This window comes from Vulpes lagopus, chromosome 1, assembly GCF_018345385.1.
Source record: "Vulpes lagopus strain Blue_001 chromosome 1, ASM1834538v1, whole genome shotgun sequence".
Taxonomy (NCBI): domain Eukaryota; kingdom Metazoa; phylum Chordata; class Mammalia; order Carnivora; family Canidae; genus Vulpes; species Vulpes lagopus.
Window position 1 is genome coordinate 152,526,270 of NC_054824.1, and position 20,677 is coordinate 152,546,946.

The 20,677-nt window shown below is 40.1% G+C and overlaps 1 protein-coding gene across 2 annotated transcripts in view; it reads left to right on the forward strand.

Moving 5' to 3' along the window:
- Window positions 1–20,677, forward strand: part of PLD5 (phospholipase D family member 5) — a 406,064-nt gene that overhangs the window by 144,684 nt on the left and 240,703 nt on the right. Inside the window, exon 2 of one of the 2 annotated variants that reach the window (XM_041726811.1) lies at window positions 6,099–6,235. In XM_041726811.1, coding sequence (XP_041582745.1) covers window positions 6,099–6,235 — 137 coding nt within the window. Of the gene's footprint in view, window positions 1–6,098; window positions 6,243–20,677 lie in introns of those variants that run through there. The other variant, XM_041726818.1, reaches the window with a different exon arrangement.

Sequence of the window (20,677 nt, forward strand, 5' to 3'; positions counted from 1 at the left end):
GACCATCTGGAAATTTTTTGCTGGATGCTGAACATTGTGTTTTTGATTTTGCTGTGTGGTGGATATTATCATATATCGAAAAATATTCTTGAGGTTTGCTTGTGAACAGTTTGGGTTTTTAAGGCTTGCTTTTATGCTCTTGTTTAGGTGAGAGAGCAGCCTTGAGTCTAGGGCTCATTTTTTCTATTTTCATTTTCTAGATACAGCATCCTCCTAATTAGTTAATGCCACATATATTGAGATTTTTCCACTCTGGATGGTGGGACACCAGCTCTTCCTGGTTCTGTGTGTTTGGCTAGGGATTCTTTCACCTGCTCCTTTCAGGTGGTTCTTTTTCCAGACCTTAGATAATTTACTTTTATACACACGCTTATTAATACTTAACTGAAGACTCAGAAGACCCTCTGAAGACCCTCCACAAGTCTCTCCCTATACAAGTCTCCTCTCTCTACTACTCTGTTATGTCAGCTCTAGTTGACTTCACCTTTCTAAAATACCCATTTTGTCTTCAAAACTTAGACTGGTATACTTAGATTGGCAGACTCTTCCGGAGAAACCCATTCAGTGTGGATCTGGTACTCAGCAAGTACTCTGAGCTGATTTACTCTTAGGAGTTCTCAATATACATAGCCAGTGAAGACTGGGAGTAAATTACAGTCTCTCAGAGAAGGGATACAGAACAAGGAGAGGAAAATTCTAAAATAGAACCCCAGGAAACATCAAAATGTATGTGGAAAGTGAAGTGATAATTCTTTTAAAATGATTTTCAAAGCAAAGCCCTTAAGTAATGTATAGTTTAAATTTTCTACTGTGGTTCAAGAATGTCATCATTATTCAGGAGATTGATAAGTCACCAGCTAAGATTACTATGAATCTTCTGGGTGACCTATTTTTTTCTGGGAACATGTCTAGGAACTCAAGCTAGGAACACATTTAGAATCATAGGAATGTTCTAAAGGTCCAAGAATGCCCTGTCGCCACAGCTTAGAGCCAAATAAATGTTCAACATTCATTTTTAATGGGCCACATGGGAATTGGTTAACTAAAAACTAATAATAAAAATAACAAAATAAATAGCAATAATAATAGCTAATATTAAGTAGAAAATGAAGTCAAGAAAAGAAAGCCAGAAAAAAAGAAGTTTGGATCTATAGAACAGACCTAGAGACTAGACTCAGAGACCTAAATTAAATCCCTGGACTGTCTCCAGCTCGTTGGGTCACATTGGACAGTTCAGTAACCCAATGTCTTTGAGTCCTAATTTTGACATCTTTTGCATGGAGAATAATTGTACAAGGACTTCCAGGTCTGTAAGTTTTGAAAGCTGCACACATAAAAATTGTTATTTTTAAGACTTCACCATGATTTTGTTTTAAAAATTGTCATGGCAAATAAATGAAGAAATAATATGAACAATTTTAATTTATGGTTAATTTTTGCAAGTATATATTTTACCCCTAGACACATGGGTGCAAATTCCTTTTAAGAGTTTGTCAGATGGTATAAAAGCCTAAGTTGGAATACATTATACCTTCAAGTCACAAATTTAAGACTCTTTCTCATTTAGAGGTTGTACATCTCTTTTTCTGTATTAAGCTAAAATGTATTTGATAAAGATATATTTAAATATTTTCAGTGTTAGCATAATTACATTTATTTCTTGACCAAGCAAGAGGTTCTTCTCAAAACTGTTTCAATACAATCTCCAGTGAAAAGTATAGACTGATGCAGGATAATAGCATTTCAAGTTTTGTTTTCTTTTAATTGGTTGAGCTTATTAGTGAAGTTGAGGATGTAATCATGTTAATGAGTTCTCTTTAAAACTTTGCATTCTTTTATTCTATTCAATAAAAACAGAAAAGTGTGTTTCAAATTGATTCCTGACTGATCTGAAATGATCTGTTAAGGATTTGAAAATGAATAAATGTCATGGTAACCTGGGAATATGGTCTCATTTGTGAGGCTCTTTGGCTGTCATTTGAACAGAATGTTTCATTTTTGATGAAATGTAAAAGAAAGGAGACTAAGGGAAGTAGTGGTCTGACCTTATATTGTTCTAGTAAACTCTTTCAAGGGGACATTTAAAAATGAATACCAGAGTCTGAATTCCTCTTCTTTGATGAATTAAAATGAAAATAACTGTGTCAATTTTTCATATTAGTAGAGTAAGATAATATAGAATTAAATGAATAGAAGTTAATAGAAATTTATGGGAGTTATTATATCAAGGTACTTCCAGTAGCACACATATTAACTAGAACTCTTGACTTTTATCATAAAATTCAGAAAAAAAGGGAAACAAATCAATATTGTTGTGGATGAAGCATTAGGTATTAACTTCTTTAGGATTTATTCATCTACTGCCTACTAATGTACCTGACACGGTATATTTATGCTACTCTCTTCAGGATTTTTTTTGATGTAATGTTTAATTATACTGTCCTGTTAGAGTCTCTTCGGGACTAGATTAATGTGTTATCATTACTTTGCTTTACACCCCTCCAAAAATTTTTCGTTTGTTTATTTCTGTTAGTAATTTATAGGGAAATAGGGTAAAATGACAAGAATGTTTTTTTTTTCTGTTGTTAAATGAGTGGCTTTTTTAAAAAAAAGTTCTTGGAATAAGGGAATAAACCTTTATTCTTGGAGTAAACCTTTGGAAATAGGGTCCTTCAATGTGTGACATATCCATGCAATGGAATGTGATGCAACAATTTAAAACTATGCTGTAGAAGAATATTTAATGACCTTAGAGCATGATCGAGTGCAAAAAGCAGAATGCAAAACTGTACAAGCATGATATCAATATTTTCAGAGAGTTAGATCAGTAGACATAATATATAGGAATGAATGAGAACAAAATGCCAGTGGCAGTTTTGTTTGAGTGGGACTGGGAGTGATATCTTTTCTTTTTTATATTTTGTGTTTTTTTCAAAATAGTTAACAGCAAACAGTTTCTGATTATACAAGTAATGAATATCATTAAAATTAATAAAAAGTAAAGGGTAGGAGAAAACTCACTCAAAAGTTTAAAAAATTGTTTAAAATTATTTCTAAGCTCCCACATTGGTTGTATTTATCATGGTGCCTGGGTAGCTTATTTAACTGTAAATGCTTGTCTTTTGTTAAAAAATCTTACTCTTGATTTTGGCTCAGGTCATGATCTCAGAGTCCTGGGATCCGGCCCATTATTGGGCTCTGTGCTCAGTAGGAAGTCTCCTTAAGATTCTCTTTCTCTCCCTCTCTCTGTCCCTCCCCCTGCTTGTGCTCTCTGTCTCTCAAATAAATAAATAAATCTTTAAAAAAAGAAAATGAACTTATAAAGGAGTTGCATTTGAAGGATGGACATATATTAAGCAGGACTAAGGGGGCACCTAGGTGGCTCAGTTGGTTGAGCATCCGACTCTTGATTTCTGCTTGGGTCATGGTCTCAGGGTTGGGCTCTATGTTCAGTGCTGAGTCTGCTTGGAGTGTTCTCTCCCTTCCCTCTCCGCCTTTCCCACCGCTCTTTTTCTCTCCCTTTATCTCTCTCTAAATAAGTAAATAAATAAAATCTTTAAAAAAATCACAAGGTTTAGTATGGGTGATAGTTTGATACCTCAGAGTCTGGCCCCTGGAACAGCAGCATCAGTGTCACCTCGGAGCTTGTTACAAGTGCACGTTCTTGAACCCATCCCAGACCAATTCAGCCATTCAACCAAAACCTTTGGAAATGGGGTCCCTCAATGTGTGTTTTCACAGGCCCTCTAGGTGATTACAATGCATCTGAGGTGGCTAGAAAAATTTCTCAAAAATTTTATCCTAGACAGCTTTCATCTCACATTTCTCTTCTATGTCTTCCTCTCCTACTCGGCCTCTATCATTCTGCTTCTCTCTTACACATGTAGTTTTTATTGTAGGTTTTTATTTTACTTTTTTCTTTTTAGAGGGTGAGGGAGGGGCAGAGAGAGAGAATCTCAAGCAGACTCCACACCTAGCACAGAGCCCAACACGGGGCTCAATCTCACGACTCTGAGATAATGACCTGAGCTAAAATCAAGAGTTAGATGCTAAACCGACTGAGCCACCCAGGCATCCCTGTGTGTTACTTATTTATTCATATCTTTACCTTGTTTCTCCAAAATATTTGAGGCAGCTCAGAGGTGCATAAACTACAACAGCAAACACTCATCCAGCTGTCTGGGTACTGTCCTAAGGGCTTTACTCATTTAACTTAATGATCAGTCACAACCCTATGAGACAGTTGTTACTCTTATTTCATGACTATCCTCTCCATTTGATACACAGGAATCTGAAGCACAAAGGCTAAATAACTTTGTGGAGGAATCCAAGCAATCTGGTCCCAAAGTCTGTGCCCTCAACCAGTTCACTATGCTGCTTCTTAAAAAATTAGTGAGGAATTGGGGATGAATGCACAGTCTGTTCTGCAGAGTTTGGTATAGTTGGTAAATACAACCCATGGATATGCCTCCGGCTCAAGCAGAGAGTGAACAAGGGTAAGCTGTAAGATTATCAATCACCAAAATATGGAAGGAAGCTAATTCTCTGGAAGACCATACCTGAGTCTCGAAAAACCTTCATGTCACTCCACATGCTTGTGATTTTCATTGCATTCATTCACTTTGCTTACACAGTCATTATTTCTTGGGCACCTTCTATTTGTCAGGTCCCATGCAGGTTGCTTGGGATGGAAAGAATAAAACACACCCATGCCTTAAAGATACTGGGGGCCTAAGGCTAAAGAACAATGGTTGTGTCTCTCTTGGGGTTTCCCCCACTTCCTCCCTGAGTTTAGAGTAAGAGAGAAGGACATAGTGACAGGTAGGAAGGGATTTAGAGCAAGCTTTTCTGGAGATACCTCAGCAAATTCAGAAAACAAAGCCTCTAGAAAGAAGCAACAATTTGAACTCATAGTCATGGGAGCACCTTTATTTCCACAACACCTTTCTCTAGAATTTGTTATCTGAGGCTTTCCTAGGGTAGACTGGACCCTGAGCCGGGGAGGTTCCTTGGTTCCCTGGAGACTATGTGACTGTAGAGATAAAGGGAAGGGAGGTGGTAGGAGAAACTAAGCCAGCTGGTTTCAACAAAGCTCTGAAGTGTGTGTGTGTGTGTGTGTGTGTGTGTGTGTGTGTGTGTGTGCATGTACGTATCTCATCACTAAGGGAATTACTCCTGGCCATCTGGTCAATGATCACTCTATCCCCTCCTGTAAATAATTCCTAAAACCTTGAGAAACACTTTTAAAAATTAAAATTAAAAATTATTCTTTCTCTTCTTTTCCCCATGCAGATTTATCTAATAAATAGAACACAGGCAAAATTATTTGTTTTGGTGGCAATGGCTGCTGCCTGTGACCATGACTCCATTTTCTGCCATCTGTGGTCATGAACCCCTGGAGACAGGGATGTCTCAAAATACAACACTTGGTCTTAAAGATAAGGACATAAGTGGCTGGAACTTTGGCTTGTGTTTCTAAGTGAAAATTATATTGAAAGTATAAATGTTGGTTATTATTGTGTTCAGTGGTTTTGAAATGAATGATGTCAGTTAAATGCCCAAGAGGCTGGCATCTGATAGACCTAATTTCTGATCAAAGTGTGGAACTCATCCTCACCTGCCAGGGGCATCTCTCCTAAAGCCATCATAATAAAGGTCTTAGAGCAAGACGAGGTGGGAAAATCAGAAGATACAGAGTTTGAGCGCATGGAAGATGGTGGTAATAACAGGGGACAGAGAATCATTATTGAGCCCTCTGTGTTTCTTTTTTAATTTGCACTAACAAACTTTGTAGTGCTCTTTGTAGATCTTGTAGAAGATCTCCAGATCTCCTGGACTGCTTTTGATGAGAAAGAGGAAGAGTGAACTCGTTCAGGAGTCCCGATGTAGCATTTGCATTATTGAGCAAGTTCTAACATACTTAGTGGGGGGTTGAAGGCTATGTTGAGGAATGAGCTTCAGGATTTCACCCAGAGGGCAGCTCTTCACTAGCAGTGATGAAAGTAATTGTTTCCTAGAGGATTTTGAAAAGCTGTCACATCTGAGGTTTCTAAATAAAAGCTGCTTCTTACTTTTCTTTTCCTTCTTTCTCTTGACAGTCCCAGCAGAAATGCATTGTGATCTTCGCCCTGGTGTGCTGCTTTGCCATTCTCGTTGCATTGATATTTTCTGCTGTGGACATCATGGGAGAGGATGAGGATGGACTCTCAGAAAAAAATTGTCAAAATAAATGTCGGTAAGAGGTAACAAACAAAACTTCTCTTTTAGGGGGTGGGCAGAAAAGGCAAAGAGAAGGCTAGATGGTAGAACAATACCATGAGTACACATGATCATCTAACCTCCCCGTGACTCTCTAGACCAAGAGAATTAAAATGAATAAGGATTTCATTCAATGACAGTTTTTTTCCAATTTAGGCACATTCTATACAGGGGGATGGTGGACAGAATGAAATTTTGTACAGTCTGCATTTCTCGAGACCCGTCTGTCTGTCAATGAGGTTTTGGTTGTTTCCATGATGAAGTTGATGAAAATGAGCACTCCAGATGGTCAGAGGACACTGTGCTAGTTGTCGTATCAAATGGAAGTTAAAAAAGCATATATCTCTGGAAAAATTCCAACTTAAAATTCTGGATTAAACAAATCAACATGTCTCTAAGAAGACATGTACCTCCTCTATCTTAATGTAGCAAATAGTTTGTTATTAACCTAGAAATAGTTACATTATATTTATGTATTATGTCTCTTTGGTTACCTTACATAGCATTTCCTTGGGATCATTCCTGACTGGCAGAGGCATCAGAGCATGGTTTTATCCCCATAAATCTCCTTATCCAACTCTTCCATGAGCTGCTCCTTTTTTTTTTTTTTTTTTTTAGGTCATGGAGAGGGTGCAGGAAAGCATCAAGGCAGGGGAAAGATAGATAAGAAGTCTATTTTTATTACATGTTGCTGCAAAGATGAAGTTAGAGCACACAACTACCACAGTTATGAAATAGAGCTGATAATGAATTTTAATTGTAATTTGTCCCTGGGGCAAGTGTTATTAGTCTGAGTGCCCCTCTTTTCTAGCTTAGGATCAACAATAACTTGGTAACGTATATGTGGGTTTTTATCTTGGAGATTTTGCCTTGAAGGGTGAATAGGTGGCACAAAAAAATGTCTGGAAAAGACAACTGAAATTTATTTGTTAACCAATGGAACATTGTGGTCTAGTTACCAGACAACAGTATTATATGCAGAACAAAGATTATAAGAGAGAAAGTAGCATACAGTTTAGATTTATTCTAACTTGTTTGAAAGGGGTCCCTATATTTACTTCCCAGACTGAATTTGGGATAAAAATTGTGTTGAGACTATAAGTAAAGCAATAGGGCGATAATAGATTGTCACCATCTTCCTCCTGAACACTCCTGCACCAGTACTTTCTGAGAATCCTATGACACAAGGGATAGAAACATCCGTGGACAAGGGGCCAGTGACTCATCTTGTTTTGTGGATTGGCTCTGCCCCCTGTCAGCCCACTTTGTCATGAAGTTGGCTGAGTTCTTGAAATGGGAAACCCCAGCACCTAGAAAGCAGGTTTATAAAGGGCAAATGGTAACAACTTCTGTAAGACAAAATATGCAGGACCTTTTAACACACATTAGCAGGTATTTGTAGTTTTCAACAAAAAAAACAGAGGGAGCCTTAGAACTATTCCTCTTTTCACTTGCAAGAAGCTATAATTTAATCTGATTTTTACTTCAAGCTCATACACCAGAATGTGCGTCTGCTTATTTCTCCATCTCAATCAATAATTAAATCCTGATGACTCACTGCTTCTCCCTCAACCTGGAACATATTCTTCCAATGACCCATCATTCCCCGGCTGCCTTTCCCCTGGGTAGCTGAAACCACTGCCTGATTACCAGGATCCCCCTCCACACAGCCATGTTTTCCAGAGCCTTCAGCCCCTCCAACCTCATCCTGAGAAGCTTCTGCTCTGTCTCCTCTCTCTAGCTCACAGGACGAAGGTTGAGTAGTGGTAATTCCTTGTGTCCAGTCCAGCCCTAGTCTCCAATCAGACAACCCACTGCCCACCATCTGCTCCCGGTAGTTCTCATTTTAACTTGTTGGAACTTTCTTACATTGTCCAATCACTCCATGGTATAGGCAACATCACCTGCTAATTCTGGGACTCTCTCCCACCTACTCTTGTGCCTGGCTGACAACCTCCGACTGTCCACCCCATCCCTTGCCATCATGCTTAGTAACTAAAATTTACTTCCCAACACTATAGCTTATTGTTTTGACCACCCCAAGTCAATAAATTTGATGTCCATTTCACTGTTGTACTTCCAAGTAAGCCTCCTGCAGTCAAAGACCATAGAATTTGAAACCAGAAAGATGTGGATTCAAAACTACATTATACTACCTACTAACTCCGTAAATTTGGACAAGATATTCATTTCATTATCCCATTCCATACCTGTTTACAGAGCACAGCAGCACTGAAGGAGGATCTGCAGCACAGTTGATAAGAGACAGTTGAGGCAACAAGGTGCTGTGGTCAGGAGCACAGGGGCAATGTCAGAGGGTACTTGGGGGCGTAGCCTGGTACTGTAAAAAGATGGATCCCACTATTTTGAAGGCTGTTTTAATTTTGTTTCTCTTAAAGGTGGTAGATTAAAAGAAATCTGTCTCACAGGGCTTTATTGGTAAATTGCATACCCCCTAAGAAAGCAGCAGGAAACTCATCACAAGCAATATGGCAATACAAACCCTTTCTCCGTCCTTCCAGCATGTCAGAAATCCCCTTCCCTCTTCACAACCAACTTCCTGTTCCTCCAGCATCCTCACTTATCCTGAATCTGCTTTATCCTGAGTGTACTCGGTGGTTCTGGGGAAGTGAAGGGAAAACAACCACAGGAGAACAGATACTGTTTATTTAGGGCTGGCTATGGCAAAGCAGCCAGCCACCATCACTTCTGGCAGAGACTCAAAGACAAGTAGAGGGCCCAGAGTACATTCTAGAGGGGAAACAAGAAGCCTTCATGTGTGTCCTGTGGGGGCTGTTGGCAGGGGAAAGCTGGAGGCTGGCCAGCTTCTGGAATCGAGGCATCCTCTGTCCATCCTCTGTCCTTGGTTAAGAGGTGCATGTTTGGCTTTCTCTGCTTGGTCCTGAGTTGGAGTGGGAACAAAAATTAGGGAAGCTGGTAGTTAATAATCAAGTCATGGCCATTTGGAGCGCAAGGCTACAGAGGTTAATGATTGATGTCTTGGATTGTTAATAGAAATAGCCTTTCTACAAGCCGGATATTCCGCAGGCTGGCTTCCCAGGCTGGTTATTGTAGGTGGGAGGTTGGTGTCTTGGTCAGGTGGCCGCAGCTGGTGGGGCAGAGTCTGGTTTTTATAGACACAGTCTGACCATTGTCCATTCGCATATCTGATCTCCTAGTTCCCTGAACCTCTTCTTATACCAACCCCTTTTGTTTTCATTTTCTTCTTCTCCTCTGCCAGACCATGGCCAGTGTGTCCACGATGGTGGCTGCAGTATCTTCAAGTCTTAACTGGCCTCCTTGGGTCTCTGGCCTCAACCACACTGCTGGTTCTTCCATTGACTCCTGGTTCTATCCACCCCCATCCTCATTCGCTGCTCTAGTGCTGGAACAACCTGCAGAGGAGAGGGAGTTGCACTGTGCTTTAGTCTTGGGTCCTCCTAGACACACAGCAGGGATGCCCCTAGTGTGAGAGAGGAAGGGCAATGTGGAGATGCACCCACTGAGTACGCTGGCGCTGAGGCAGACGGGTTGGGGGGATGCTGCCTCCTGCAGAAGCTCTAGGAAGCGTGCCAGTCGCAACTTAGCTCCTCTGCACAAAAGTCCACCTCTTCCTCTCCTGACCTCCTCCTCATCCTGGCCCAGAGATCCCCAGGCTCTAGCCCAGGGCCGCACTAACAGGATCACATGATGCTTCCCTTCCAGTACCATTTATTTCCCTGGCTGCTGGTTTCCTCTTTAGGCTTTTCTCCTGGTGGCATTATCGTGAGAGCACTGCCTGCACACTGCATCCTTTGTTGAGATCTTGCTGCTTTGTAATTAAGCTCCCTCTGTGTTTGCAGCTCTCCTTGCTCCTGAAAGTTGGAAGAGTGCGTGACATCCTAGCTCGTCAGGGCATTTCCTTCTCGCTGTTTTGACAGCCTCTCCCCAAGATCTCATCTGCAGCAGCCTTTCCTAAGTACAGCTGCCCCCTTGAGCAACGCGGGTCCAAACTGCATGGGTCCTCCGTTAATGCAGATTTTTTTTTATAAAATCAGTACAGTCCTGTAAATGTATTTTCTCTTCCTGATGATTTTCTTAATAAAATTTTCTTTTCTCTAGCTTACTTTATTGTAAGGATACAATAAATATTACATGGAACATACAAAATGTGTGTTAATCCACTGACATTATTGGTAAGGCTTCTGCTCAACAGCAGGCTAGGAGTAGTTAAGTTTTGGGGGGGTCAAAAGTTGTACGCAGAATTTTGACTGCACGAAGTTTAGTGCCCCTAACCCCCACATTGTTCAAGTGTCATCTGTACACTGCTTTAATTCATCTTAACTCTACTAACTAGCCAAGATGCCTTTCTACCTTCTGATAGATTAATACTCAGAATCATATTGTCCACTCAATGTTTCCCAAACTTTTATGTCTTTCTTTAAAAAATGTATTTCCGTATAAAAAATGTCTTCTTTGTATTTTCTGACATTGTTTTATGTCCCCCTTTTTGTTGCTTTGCCTCTAAAATACTGTACTAATGATAGTGACACTCTTGATTTTCATAATTTTCCACATGAATCTATGCATTAACAACTGCTCTTATCTTCCCAAATGCTTTTTAACTGACCTTACTTGTTATGCCAGGAAACCAGATCTTTGACCTCAGTAAATGACTTTGGCCTATTTCTTTGCCTCTTTGTACCACATTTCAGGGTAGTTTCCATCATTTTCCCGTGTGTTTAATTGCTGATTGAATCTCTATAAATATGAACCTCCATGTCACTTGACTTACTTATGGGGGTGAAGGGCAAATTTTCTAGTTTCTGCTGCAAACTGCATCTCAGTGAGCTTGGGGGCACCACTGCATAGTCAAGAATGGCTTAACCTGCCAGTGGAGATCACATATGTTCTGTGGCTTGGCTATCTTATGATCCACTGATGCCTCCGATTATCATTTTATACTATTCTTGTAAGAGGTAAGTGCACTGTGTGGTTTTCCACACATCACATCCCCAGGGACTAGTAGGGACACTGGAACTTATGTCCAGCTGCTATTCCTGCAGAACACCTACTTCCGTGTGCACTGGCTACCCTTTCAGATGAGAGGCCTCTGTTTTGTTTTGTATCTCTCTCATCTTTCATCTATTGTTGTGGGTTGTTATTGCCCTGTGTAGTAGAGAACCATTACACACTTACTGGAAGAGGGCTTCTTTTTATCACACCTCTCTGATAAATACACATAGAACCAGTCCACACCCTGCTCCTCCTGCACCTCAGGCCTAATTTCTATAAACAATATGCCAGCTAATGTCTGCAAACTAGCATTTAACAGCTACATAACCATAAAAATTGAGGTGGGTCATCATTATCTTCTAATAATGTTGATGGACACTTGCCACTTATCCTGTCACAGTAGATATAGCTGCCACTGCTTCTGGACCTCCTCACACTTGCTTCTTCCCCTTCTGAATCAGCCCCATGTCTATGTGGCTACCGTCCTGGTTGGGCCTACTCTTGCCTACAAATCTGCATATACATTTTAGCTTATGCCTACTTGGTCTGAAGCTTGAGGGAATAGACCAACGAAGTCTGCATACATGATTTCCACTGTTCCTAAACCCAGGGATCTTTCTTCATTCTAAAGTGAATAGGAAGGGGTACCTAGGTGGCTCAATTGGTTAAGTGTCTGCCTTTGGCTCAGATCATGATCTCAGGGTCCTGGGATCAAGCCCCACATTGGGCTCCCTGCTCAGTGGGGAGTTTGCTTGTTTATCTTCCTCTACCCCTGCTGCCTGCTTGTGCACGCTTGCTCTCTCTCTCTCTCAAGTGAAGGAATAAAATTTAAAAAAAAAATAATAAAGTGAATAGACTTGGGTCTGCACAGAATGGGATCCATGAAATATTTGAGCCTGGGTCAACCAATGTATAAATTACCATAGTGGTGCACCAATAAAGATGGCCTAGACCACTACAGAAAGTATATAGCAAGAGCCAGACTCACTTTGTAATATACCACCTCTCCACATATCCACTTCATATCTGCTTTCTAATTTTTCAATTTTTCTATTAAAAAGCTAACTTCTAGGGCCTCCTGGATGGCTCAGTTAAGTAGCCAACTCTTGATCTTGGCTCAGGTCTTGATCTCAGGGTAGTGAGATTGAGCTCTGCTTCAGGCTCTATGCTGGGCATGGAACCTTGGGATTCTCTTTTTTCCTCTTCCTCTGCCCACCCCCCCCCCCCCCCATGCTCGCTCTCTCTCTTTTTTCCAAAAAAAACAGAAAACAAAAAAAAAACCCCACTGATCTCTCTATATTTTTCATATACTTTGTTTTATCAATTTCTTCTTCTGATCCATTATTTTCCTATTTAAAATGATAAACTATCTTTATAGATGTATCTATACTAATAACCCAGTTGCAGCTCCAGTGTAGGGCATCTGTAATTTAGTCCATTAATATATGACATTTCTAGAACACAGTACTGAGAGACCTCTGTGCATTGGCAATAACCTAGCGTTTTGTCCTTCCTCTTTGAGTATCATGACCTTAGAGCTATCTTCACAGACTCAACTTGCTCCAATGGACCTTAATCATTGTTTTCCCTTTTAATGCCCAAATTGTCATTACTTGGCCAGTGGGATCTGTCTTTTGTATTTTTGACATCATTCCAGGTATCTCTCGGAGCAGCCTTGCTTTCTGGCAACAACAAGCTGTTTTGGCCCCATTTTGAATTTTCTTGCTTTGGGACATGCTATTATCTACTGTCCAATGAGTTCTGCATCCTTTTCATGAAGAATTTATATTAAAAACCATAATCTAAGTTCTAGGGTGTCATTAGATTGTCCCAAAAGGGTGTTGGTGGTAGATAAAATGAAATCTGAAGAAAGGTTCTTTAAATTACCTTTATGACTGAGCAATATCCCTCTTCCTTTCCCTCCCTTTTATATTTATAGACATGAGAACATGGACCATGGGACCAAATTACCTGGGTTCTAGTCTGGCTTTACCACTTAGGAGATTTGCAATCTTGAGCAAGTTTCTTGATTTTTATTGTATTACTTTTTTTTCATCATCTGTACAATAAAGACAAGTCTTACTTGAAAGGTTTCTGGAAGTACTAAATATGTTAATGTAAGTGCCTTTCATACAGTAGCATCTGTTATGTAATAAATGCTCAGTAAATGTTGGTTGTTGTTCTTTTTATGAAGGGGCATGAGTTCATGCAGGTGTTTTCAGCCCTTTTGAAATTTTATCGTACTTTGCTCCAAAGAAATGAAGACCTTGTAATCCATTTTCCATCCTTTTCTTACTAATTTTTCCCTTTATGTGTATTAACTTTGATCTGTCATGCTTTATATTGACAAACTAAATCATATTTTTAAATTAGTGTTGCTCCCAAATTTAGAAGGGTCCATTTGGTTTTTGCCTTCAGTGTTTGATATCTGAGCACTTTTATGACTGTCTAAAGAGATTTCCTACAAATAGAATTCTATTGTACCAACCCAATAAAAATGATGAAACGCAGAAGAAACTGGCAGAAACTAGATCTAGAACTTTTGTTTTACATCCTTTCCCAATTTGTCCATATGGACAAAAAATGAACCCAGTTCCTTTCTAATTTTCTTCATGTATTCTTCCTTTTATGGTGCTGGTATCCATTTCTTACTGAATCTTTTTTTTTCTTAAGATTTATTTATTTGAAAGAGAGACGGAGAGAGAGCACATGTGCGCATAAGCAGGGGGAGAAGCAGAGGGAGAGAGAGAGAGAGTGAGCAGATCCCCAAGCAGACTCCATACTGAGTGGGAAGCCCAATGCTGGACTCCATCCCAGGATCCTGAGATCATGACCTAAACCAAAATCAAGAGTCAGATGCTCAACTGACTGAGTCACCAGAGGAGGGCTAACTCAAAGCAGGGCATCCTGTGTGATTGGGTGGGGGAGCATGATGGCTCGACCCAGTTGGTCCTAAGTTGTAGGCAAAAAATTAGGGAAGCTGTTCCATTATTAATCAAGTCCTGGCCATTTTGGTTACAGAAGTTATTGTTTGGTGTTCTGGGTTGTTACTGGAGATAATGGCTTGCCTTTCTGCAGGTCTGACTTATAGCAGGCTGACTTTTGGGCTTCTTGCCATAGGTGAGAGGTTGGCATCTTGGTCAGGTTGCTGCAGGTTGCGGGGCAGAGTCCTGGTTCTTAGATATATGGTCTGGCTGTTGATCATTTGTGTATTCAGCTGCTCATACCCTTTGTACTGCCCACTTCTGTGACGAGGCAGTACTTAATATGGGTTATTCAAATCTTTCTCTTTTCCCACTCTCCCCCTGGCAATTTCTAATCCATTCCTTATATTTTACCTCCACCTTTCATCAAGTGATACCCAAGTCCCTATCTTGGGCCATGGTTTCTTTCTTTTCTCATCCTTTCTCCTTGTTTACCAACTGGCCCAGCTCTTTCTACCAATACATTGTTAATGTAGAGCACCTAGAACACTGCTTGGTCTCAGGTGCTCACTGCATGTTACTTGCTTTATGTATTGAACCTCTACTCATCATCAGGGCAACCATCTTCTCCTAGGGACCTGGACAGAGTACCCCACCTGCTTTGATTTCTTAATTCCTTTGCCCGTTTTCCAAAACTATGAGACCATTTCATTTCTGTAATGGCAGCTTAGGCCTTCTGTTGGTGTCACCAGCAGTTCTGTCTCTCCACTGTCTCCTTCCCTAGATCAAAACCCCCCTTAGAACCTGGGACCCCATCTGTTTTTCTCTTTTGCATCTTAGACAGTAGCTCAGACATCAAGACTGAGCAAGTACTCTTTTTTAATGGACAATGATTTCCTTGTAAACACAAGTAGAAAATATAGGAGTAATACTGCTCATTGAGATAGTATGTATTATCTAGATTAATTTATTATCCCTCCATGGTGCAATTTGCTTGGGGGAATTAACTAACGATTATGAAAGGAGAGATGGAAGTTTATACATATGTACTTAAAGACCATCACATGGAAATGAATTAGAAGAAGAAACCTGGAGAATTGCTAAAATAATAGAATAATCTAATATAATTTTTTTCTAACTAGCACTGAATAAACAAACTAATAATAAATGGGAATACAAGATAAATGCTTAATTTTAAATGAAGGAAAATAGAAGTCCTCAGACTTTTAAATACAGATATTTTTGTTCTTCTGCATTCTATTCTCAAACGGAATAGCCCATAGTCACATCTTAGTTTGACCACTGAGTCAAATAAAAATGCAGATTTCTTGAATCATGGGAGATCTGATAGCCCAACACCTTGAAAGTGTCATTTATATGCCCATGCCTAAAATCTCAAAGATTATTTTTAAAATAATCTTTTATCTTTGACATCTAATATTTAAAGGAAGACACTTGAGAGAGTGTGATACTTGCTGATGGTCTATAATTACCACTTGGAGAAGAAGCCGAAGCTAATTATTTCAAGGTTTTAATTATAATGAAGCTTAATATATGATTAATGATGTTGACATTTCCTGTTGCCAGGTTTGTTCTCCAAGAAGATTATTTGAATGTGGTATATATTTTTCAAAGAGTTCACTGAACCCTCGTAGGCACAGCCATATTTGAGAATTGTGAATAGCATTGGGGACAGAAAACACAGCTGTCCCTCCCACGGGGAGTCATGAAGAGCCAGCCATTACCTGAGGCGAGAGAAACATTGACCGTGAAGGAGTAGGGAGAAGAATAAAAAGAAAACGTAGGTAGAGATGCTTGGTGGACCTTCATGTACTTTGCTTATAGATCTGTAGCTGGAAAAACTTTGGAATCAGAACTTTCAATTAGAGAAACTGCCAAAATAAATAAATAAATAAATAAATAATAATAAAGAAAGAAACTGCCAGAAAAATCTGTTCAAGAATTGACTAGAATTCAGCTTCCAAAGTCATAGAACTTTTGATATTTAGGGCAGCTTACAGATTGGGAATGCAATGTTTAAGAACGGGGTCATGTTTCAGAGGAAAAACCTAGAAGAGAGAGCCTGAAAGACGTGACTGCAAGCACTATAAGGTTGTGCAATGAAATTTTGAATCTGAAGCTGGTTTTCAGATTTGACTCATGCTTGCTGTGGTGATGTGTCTGAAGCACTGAACTTAGCCTCTGAGGACTGGGGCCGCCTCACTCTTGCCCCTTCAGCAGAGCTAGCACATCAATGAAGCCTCACTATCTCGTTTTAAAATTAACAGTTCTTCCATGCTGTCATGAAGTAAGTCAGTGCTCGCATGCAGGATGGCAAAGTGTCTTACCAAGGGAGGTGTTATATCAGCCACTTATTTTCTGAGTCCTACTCACGAAGACAGATAGCATCCAGGGCCAGAAGTGTCATTGTTTCATTTAAACCAGAGCCTTGTGAGTTTCTGTCTTACTAAAATAGAAATTGTAGTTTGTTGAAGCCACATCAAGTCATGGGGAGATCTCGGAGCCCTGGCCCTCGCCAGGCAGTGAAGGTCAAGGGTAGTGTTTGTGTGATACCCAAGTGCATGCTTCGGGCTTGGCGTCCTGGAGACCTGGCTGTGTGGCTCAGCTCAGCCACCTGCTGTGCCAGCTCAGTGGCTTCACCTTAGCCTGCTTCACCTGTGAGATGATGGTGGGAATAATAGCACATACCCATGGAGTTTTACACAAAATAAATAAATTAAAATGTGTTGCTTGTCTGTCTACAAGGGAGAAACCTCCATGGGTTGGAGATCTTGTGCCTTATATTTAATCTGCAAAGCTCATAAACTAGGATTTCCCTCAGTCAATGTTGCTTGTTTTATTGCACCTGTATTTCCAATTTATTCCATTAGACCCTTGCCTCTTTAAATAATTAACTGTTATTGCAACTGAAAAGCTGATATATACAGATAACAAAAGAATTTCCAAATGCAGAATCTTACAATAAAATAATCTCCCATCACAGAACCTGGAACTCCTTGCCCAGAGACAGACAACAGCTAACATATTTTTGTGTATCCTTCCAGAAATATGATTTAATATATTCATGTGTACATACGTATAAATTTGTACATATGTGTGTAAGTAGTGTGTATATCTATGTATCTGTCCCCTTTTTTCTAACAAATGGCAGCATATAGACATGGTTTTGCATCTTGCTTTTGTGCCCCAATTTTCTTTTCTGGACATCTTTGCCTATTAAAATAACATAGATCTGGGGCACCGGGCTGGCTCAGTCAGTAGAGTGTGCAGTTCTTGATCTTGGGGTTCTGAGGTCAAGCCCCATATTGGATGTAGAAATTGCCGAAATAAATAAACTCAAAAAGTGGGTATATCCATGGCTGCATAGTGCTTATTGTATAGCTGTAATATAATTTATCAGTCCTTTATTGATTTGAGGGACATTTATGGTCTTTGGAGGCTTTGTTGTTATTGTAATAGACAATGGCACGGTGAATAGCCTAACATGTCTAAATTTAGCATATGTAGGAGAATACTTGAAATTTCCAGAAATGAAATTACTAGGTCAAAGGGTAAGTGCATTTTAAATTCAGATAGATAGTACAAATTGTATTCCAGGGAGTCTGTATCAGTAAGATATAATACTACTTGTTTTCTTCAGTGCTTGAAGAATACAACACTACTAGATTGTATATTATCAAATCTTTTATCTTTGCCAGTCTGATGAAGGCAAAAAGTGGTATTCTATTGTTTTTAAAGAAAATCATGAGTAAGGCTGAAAATCTTGAGCCATGTTTATGAACCATATCTACCTCTTCATCTGTGACTTGGCTATTCCTGTCCTTTGCATAACAGAGTAGGAAAACTATGACTTGATAGAGGAGCCAATAGAATATAGCAAAATGTCTGAGATGATACAGTAGTCATCATTGTAAGAGTTATAGCAATAAAATAAATGACATGACACACAGCAAATCTGTTTTATCAGAGAGGTGTAATGAGATTTTTGAGACTTCTTTTCTATCGATTTAGAAATATCAAGTTGTATGAGATATTCACAGGTAATTATTAATGTGTTTTACAAGACACTGAAAATGGATCATTTGTGCCTCTGTAAGGCGAACTTCCACTGTGATATTTTTGCTTCAATAATTGTGACATTTCCCACAATGAGATGAGCCAAGTTTGTCCAATATTATCAATGAAGTACTTCATTAGAAATTTTGCAGGCTGGGATATTTTGTTTTCTAGCTTTTATGCAATGCTTTCTCTCTTTCTTTTTAAAAAAAGATTTTTATTTATTTACATATTTATTTGAGAAAGAGAGAGTGTGTGTGTGTGCTCAAATGGGGGGAGGAACAGAGGGAGAGACAAGCAAACTTGATCCTAGGGCTTGATCCTAGGACCCTGAGATAACAAACTGAGCCTAAATCAAGAGTCGGATGCTTAACCTACTGAGCCATCCAGGTGCCTGACAAATGTTTTCTTGTCTTTAACATACTGTTCTCAGTGATGTTATTTACTGGTACTGGGCAGGAGCAGAGTGCGTATTATGTTTTCATCTGATCATCACATGACCCTGCTAGGTAGTTCTTCTCACATACTGAGTCTCGAACTGGACTTCCAGGTGGCAGTGGGCTGTGACCTGCCACGGGGACCACTTTTTAAGTTTTATATGGCTTTGTTATGGCAATTATCTCTTCTTGTGTGCCTATAATATGGCAGCTACCTAGGTTACCTAATGTTATCTCATTTATTCTTAAAATAAAGCAGATATTATTGCCCTTATTTTATAGATGAAATGATAGTTTCAGACTTATTAAATAATCTATTCACATAGTAAGAATCACTCTGAGTTCGAATTCAGAACTGTCTGACTCTTCTTATTTGTATGCTCTGAGGGCTGAGCCAGGGCTGCTGTGGTGAGGGCTGCCCACCAAAGTCGGGGAGGCAGTGCTGTGACTTGCTGTAGATGGTCCATCAACTCGTACTTCCACAGTGGTGAGTGTTACCTGCTGTTTCCTGCAGCGCACACCCACTTCTCAGGCTCTGTATCCATTCTTGGCTCTTGTTTTACTCAACAGTTTGAGTACCTTCTATCACAAAACTCAGCTGTTGATACAGACCACTGCTCTCTTCATTTCTGGCATCTGCTGGGATGGGGTGGAAAAATTCAGTTTAGGATTCCAGTAGACTATATATCTTGTGCCCCGGAAATGAGCCCCAGGCACATGTGGGTTCTGAATCATCACACTCCCTCACAAAGCTTGCCCACCTAAAGCTCTGTCCCAATTCACAGCTCTGGGCTTCCCTCTGGAGCTCCCTTCAGAGAAACTTCCCCTCACTAGACCCTGATGCACTGTTGTCCTCTTCCTTCCAGAGACCCTGATTCTGAGGCCTCAGCCTGCTTCCCCAGGACCCACCACAGACATCCCACAGAGAAGGGGCACTTTTCAGGGGACATAATGTTGACTATCGATACATCCCCCACTGATTTCACTCCTCAAAAGAAAAAAAATCTTTTTTCTTTTTTAAATCTTTAAGATATAAATCCTTGCACTGCCTTTTTTAGCCCAAAATTTACTGAAGGCTTGGGTCAGGAGATTGTTTTCCTGCATGAAGTAGAGACTGGCTGTCTTTGAACCTGAGGGAGTTGCTTTTCTGTTCTGCACAAAGTTCCGATGCTTGTGAGATTCGGGTCCCCTGCCCGCTGTGCCTGAACATCCTCTCCTTAACAAATTTCCATCCTATGTTGTGGCCAGTCCAGAGGTCTTCCTGGGCCCACCACACTTTCTCAGGCCTGTGTCCACCCACCTACCTGTCTTATTCAAAGCATAATCCAAGATGCCTGTTGTAGAATCTTCCAGGGTGCTTGTTAAAATGCACATTCCTGGGTTTATATCTAATCCTATACAATGAGAATTTCTATAGGTTTGGCTTAGAAACCTGCATTAAAGCAAGCAAGCAAACAAACAAACAAAAAAACAAAAAAAACCACAATCTCTTAAATTTAAGCAGCTGGGAGTGTGGGAACCAGAAAGGGTGGGGGTGGGTATGGGGAGCAAATGGAGAGGAAGTGGCCGGGAGCTCAGAAGAGCATGGGTTTGGGGTCAGATGAACTTTGAATCTCAGCTCTGTCACTTAGGAGCTGACTCATCTTAGCCAAGTGCCTTAGCATCTCTGAGGCCAAGGTTTTTCCTTCTATAAATGGGCTTAAAAGTGGTACCTGCCTCATCGGATTTCAGTCAGGGTTAATTGAGATGACCTATGGTCAAGCATCTAATGTGTATGGATTCCTTCCTCTGGGATGAATCACCCGGAGAAGTTACTCAGGCTTTATGCTCCCTGAGTTTCTGGCATGGGGTTTAAAGGATTCAAGAAACTCCCCAGAGGATTTTGGTTGAGGACCCATAGGAATCACACAGAATACATTAGGTCCCCTTCCTCTAAAGCAGTTGCAGTGAAGATATAAAATAAGGGGGTAATCTTCAGAGATTTTT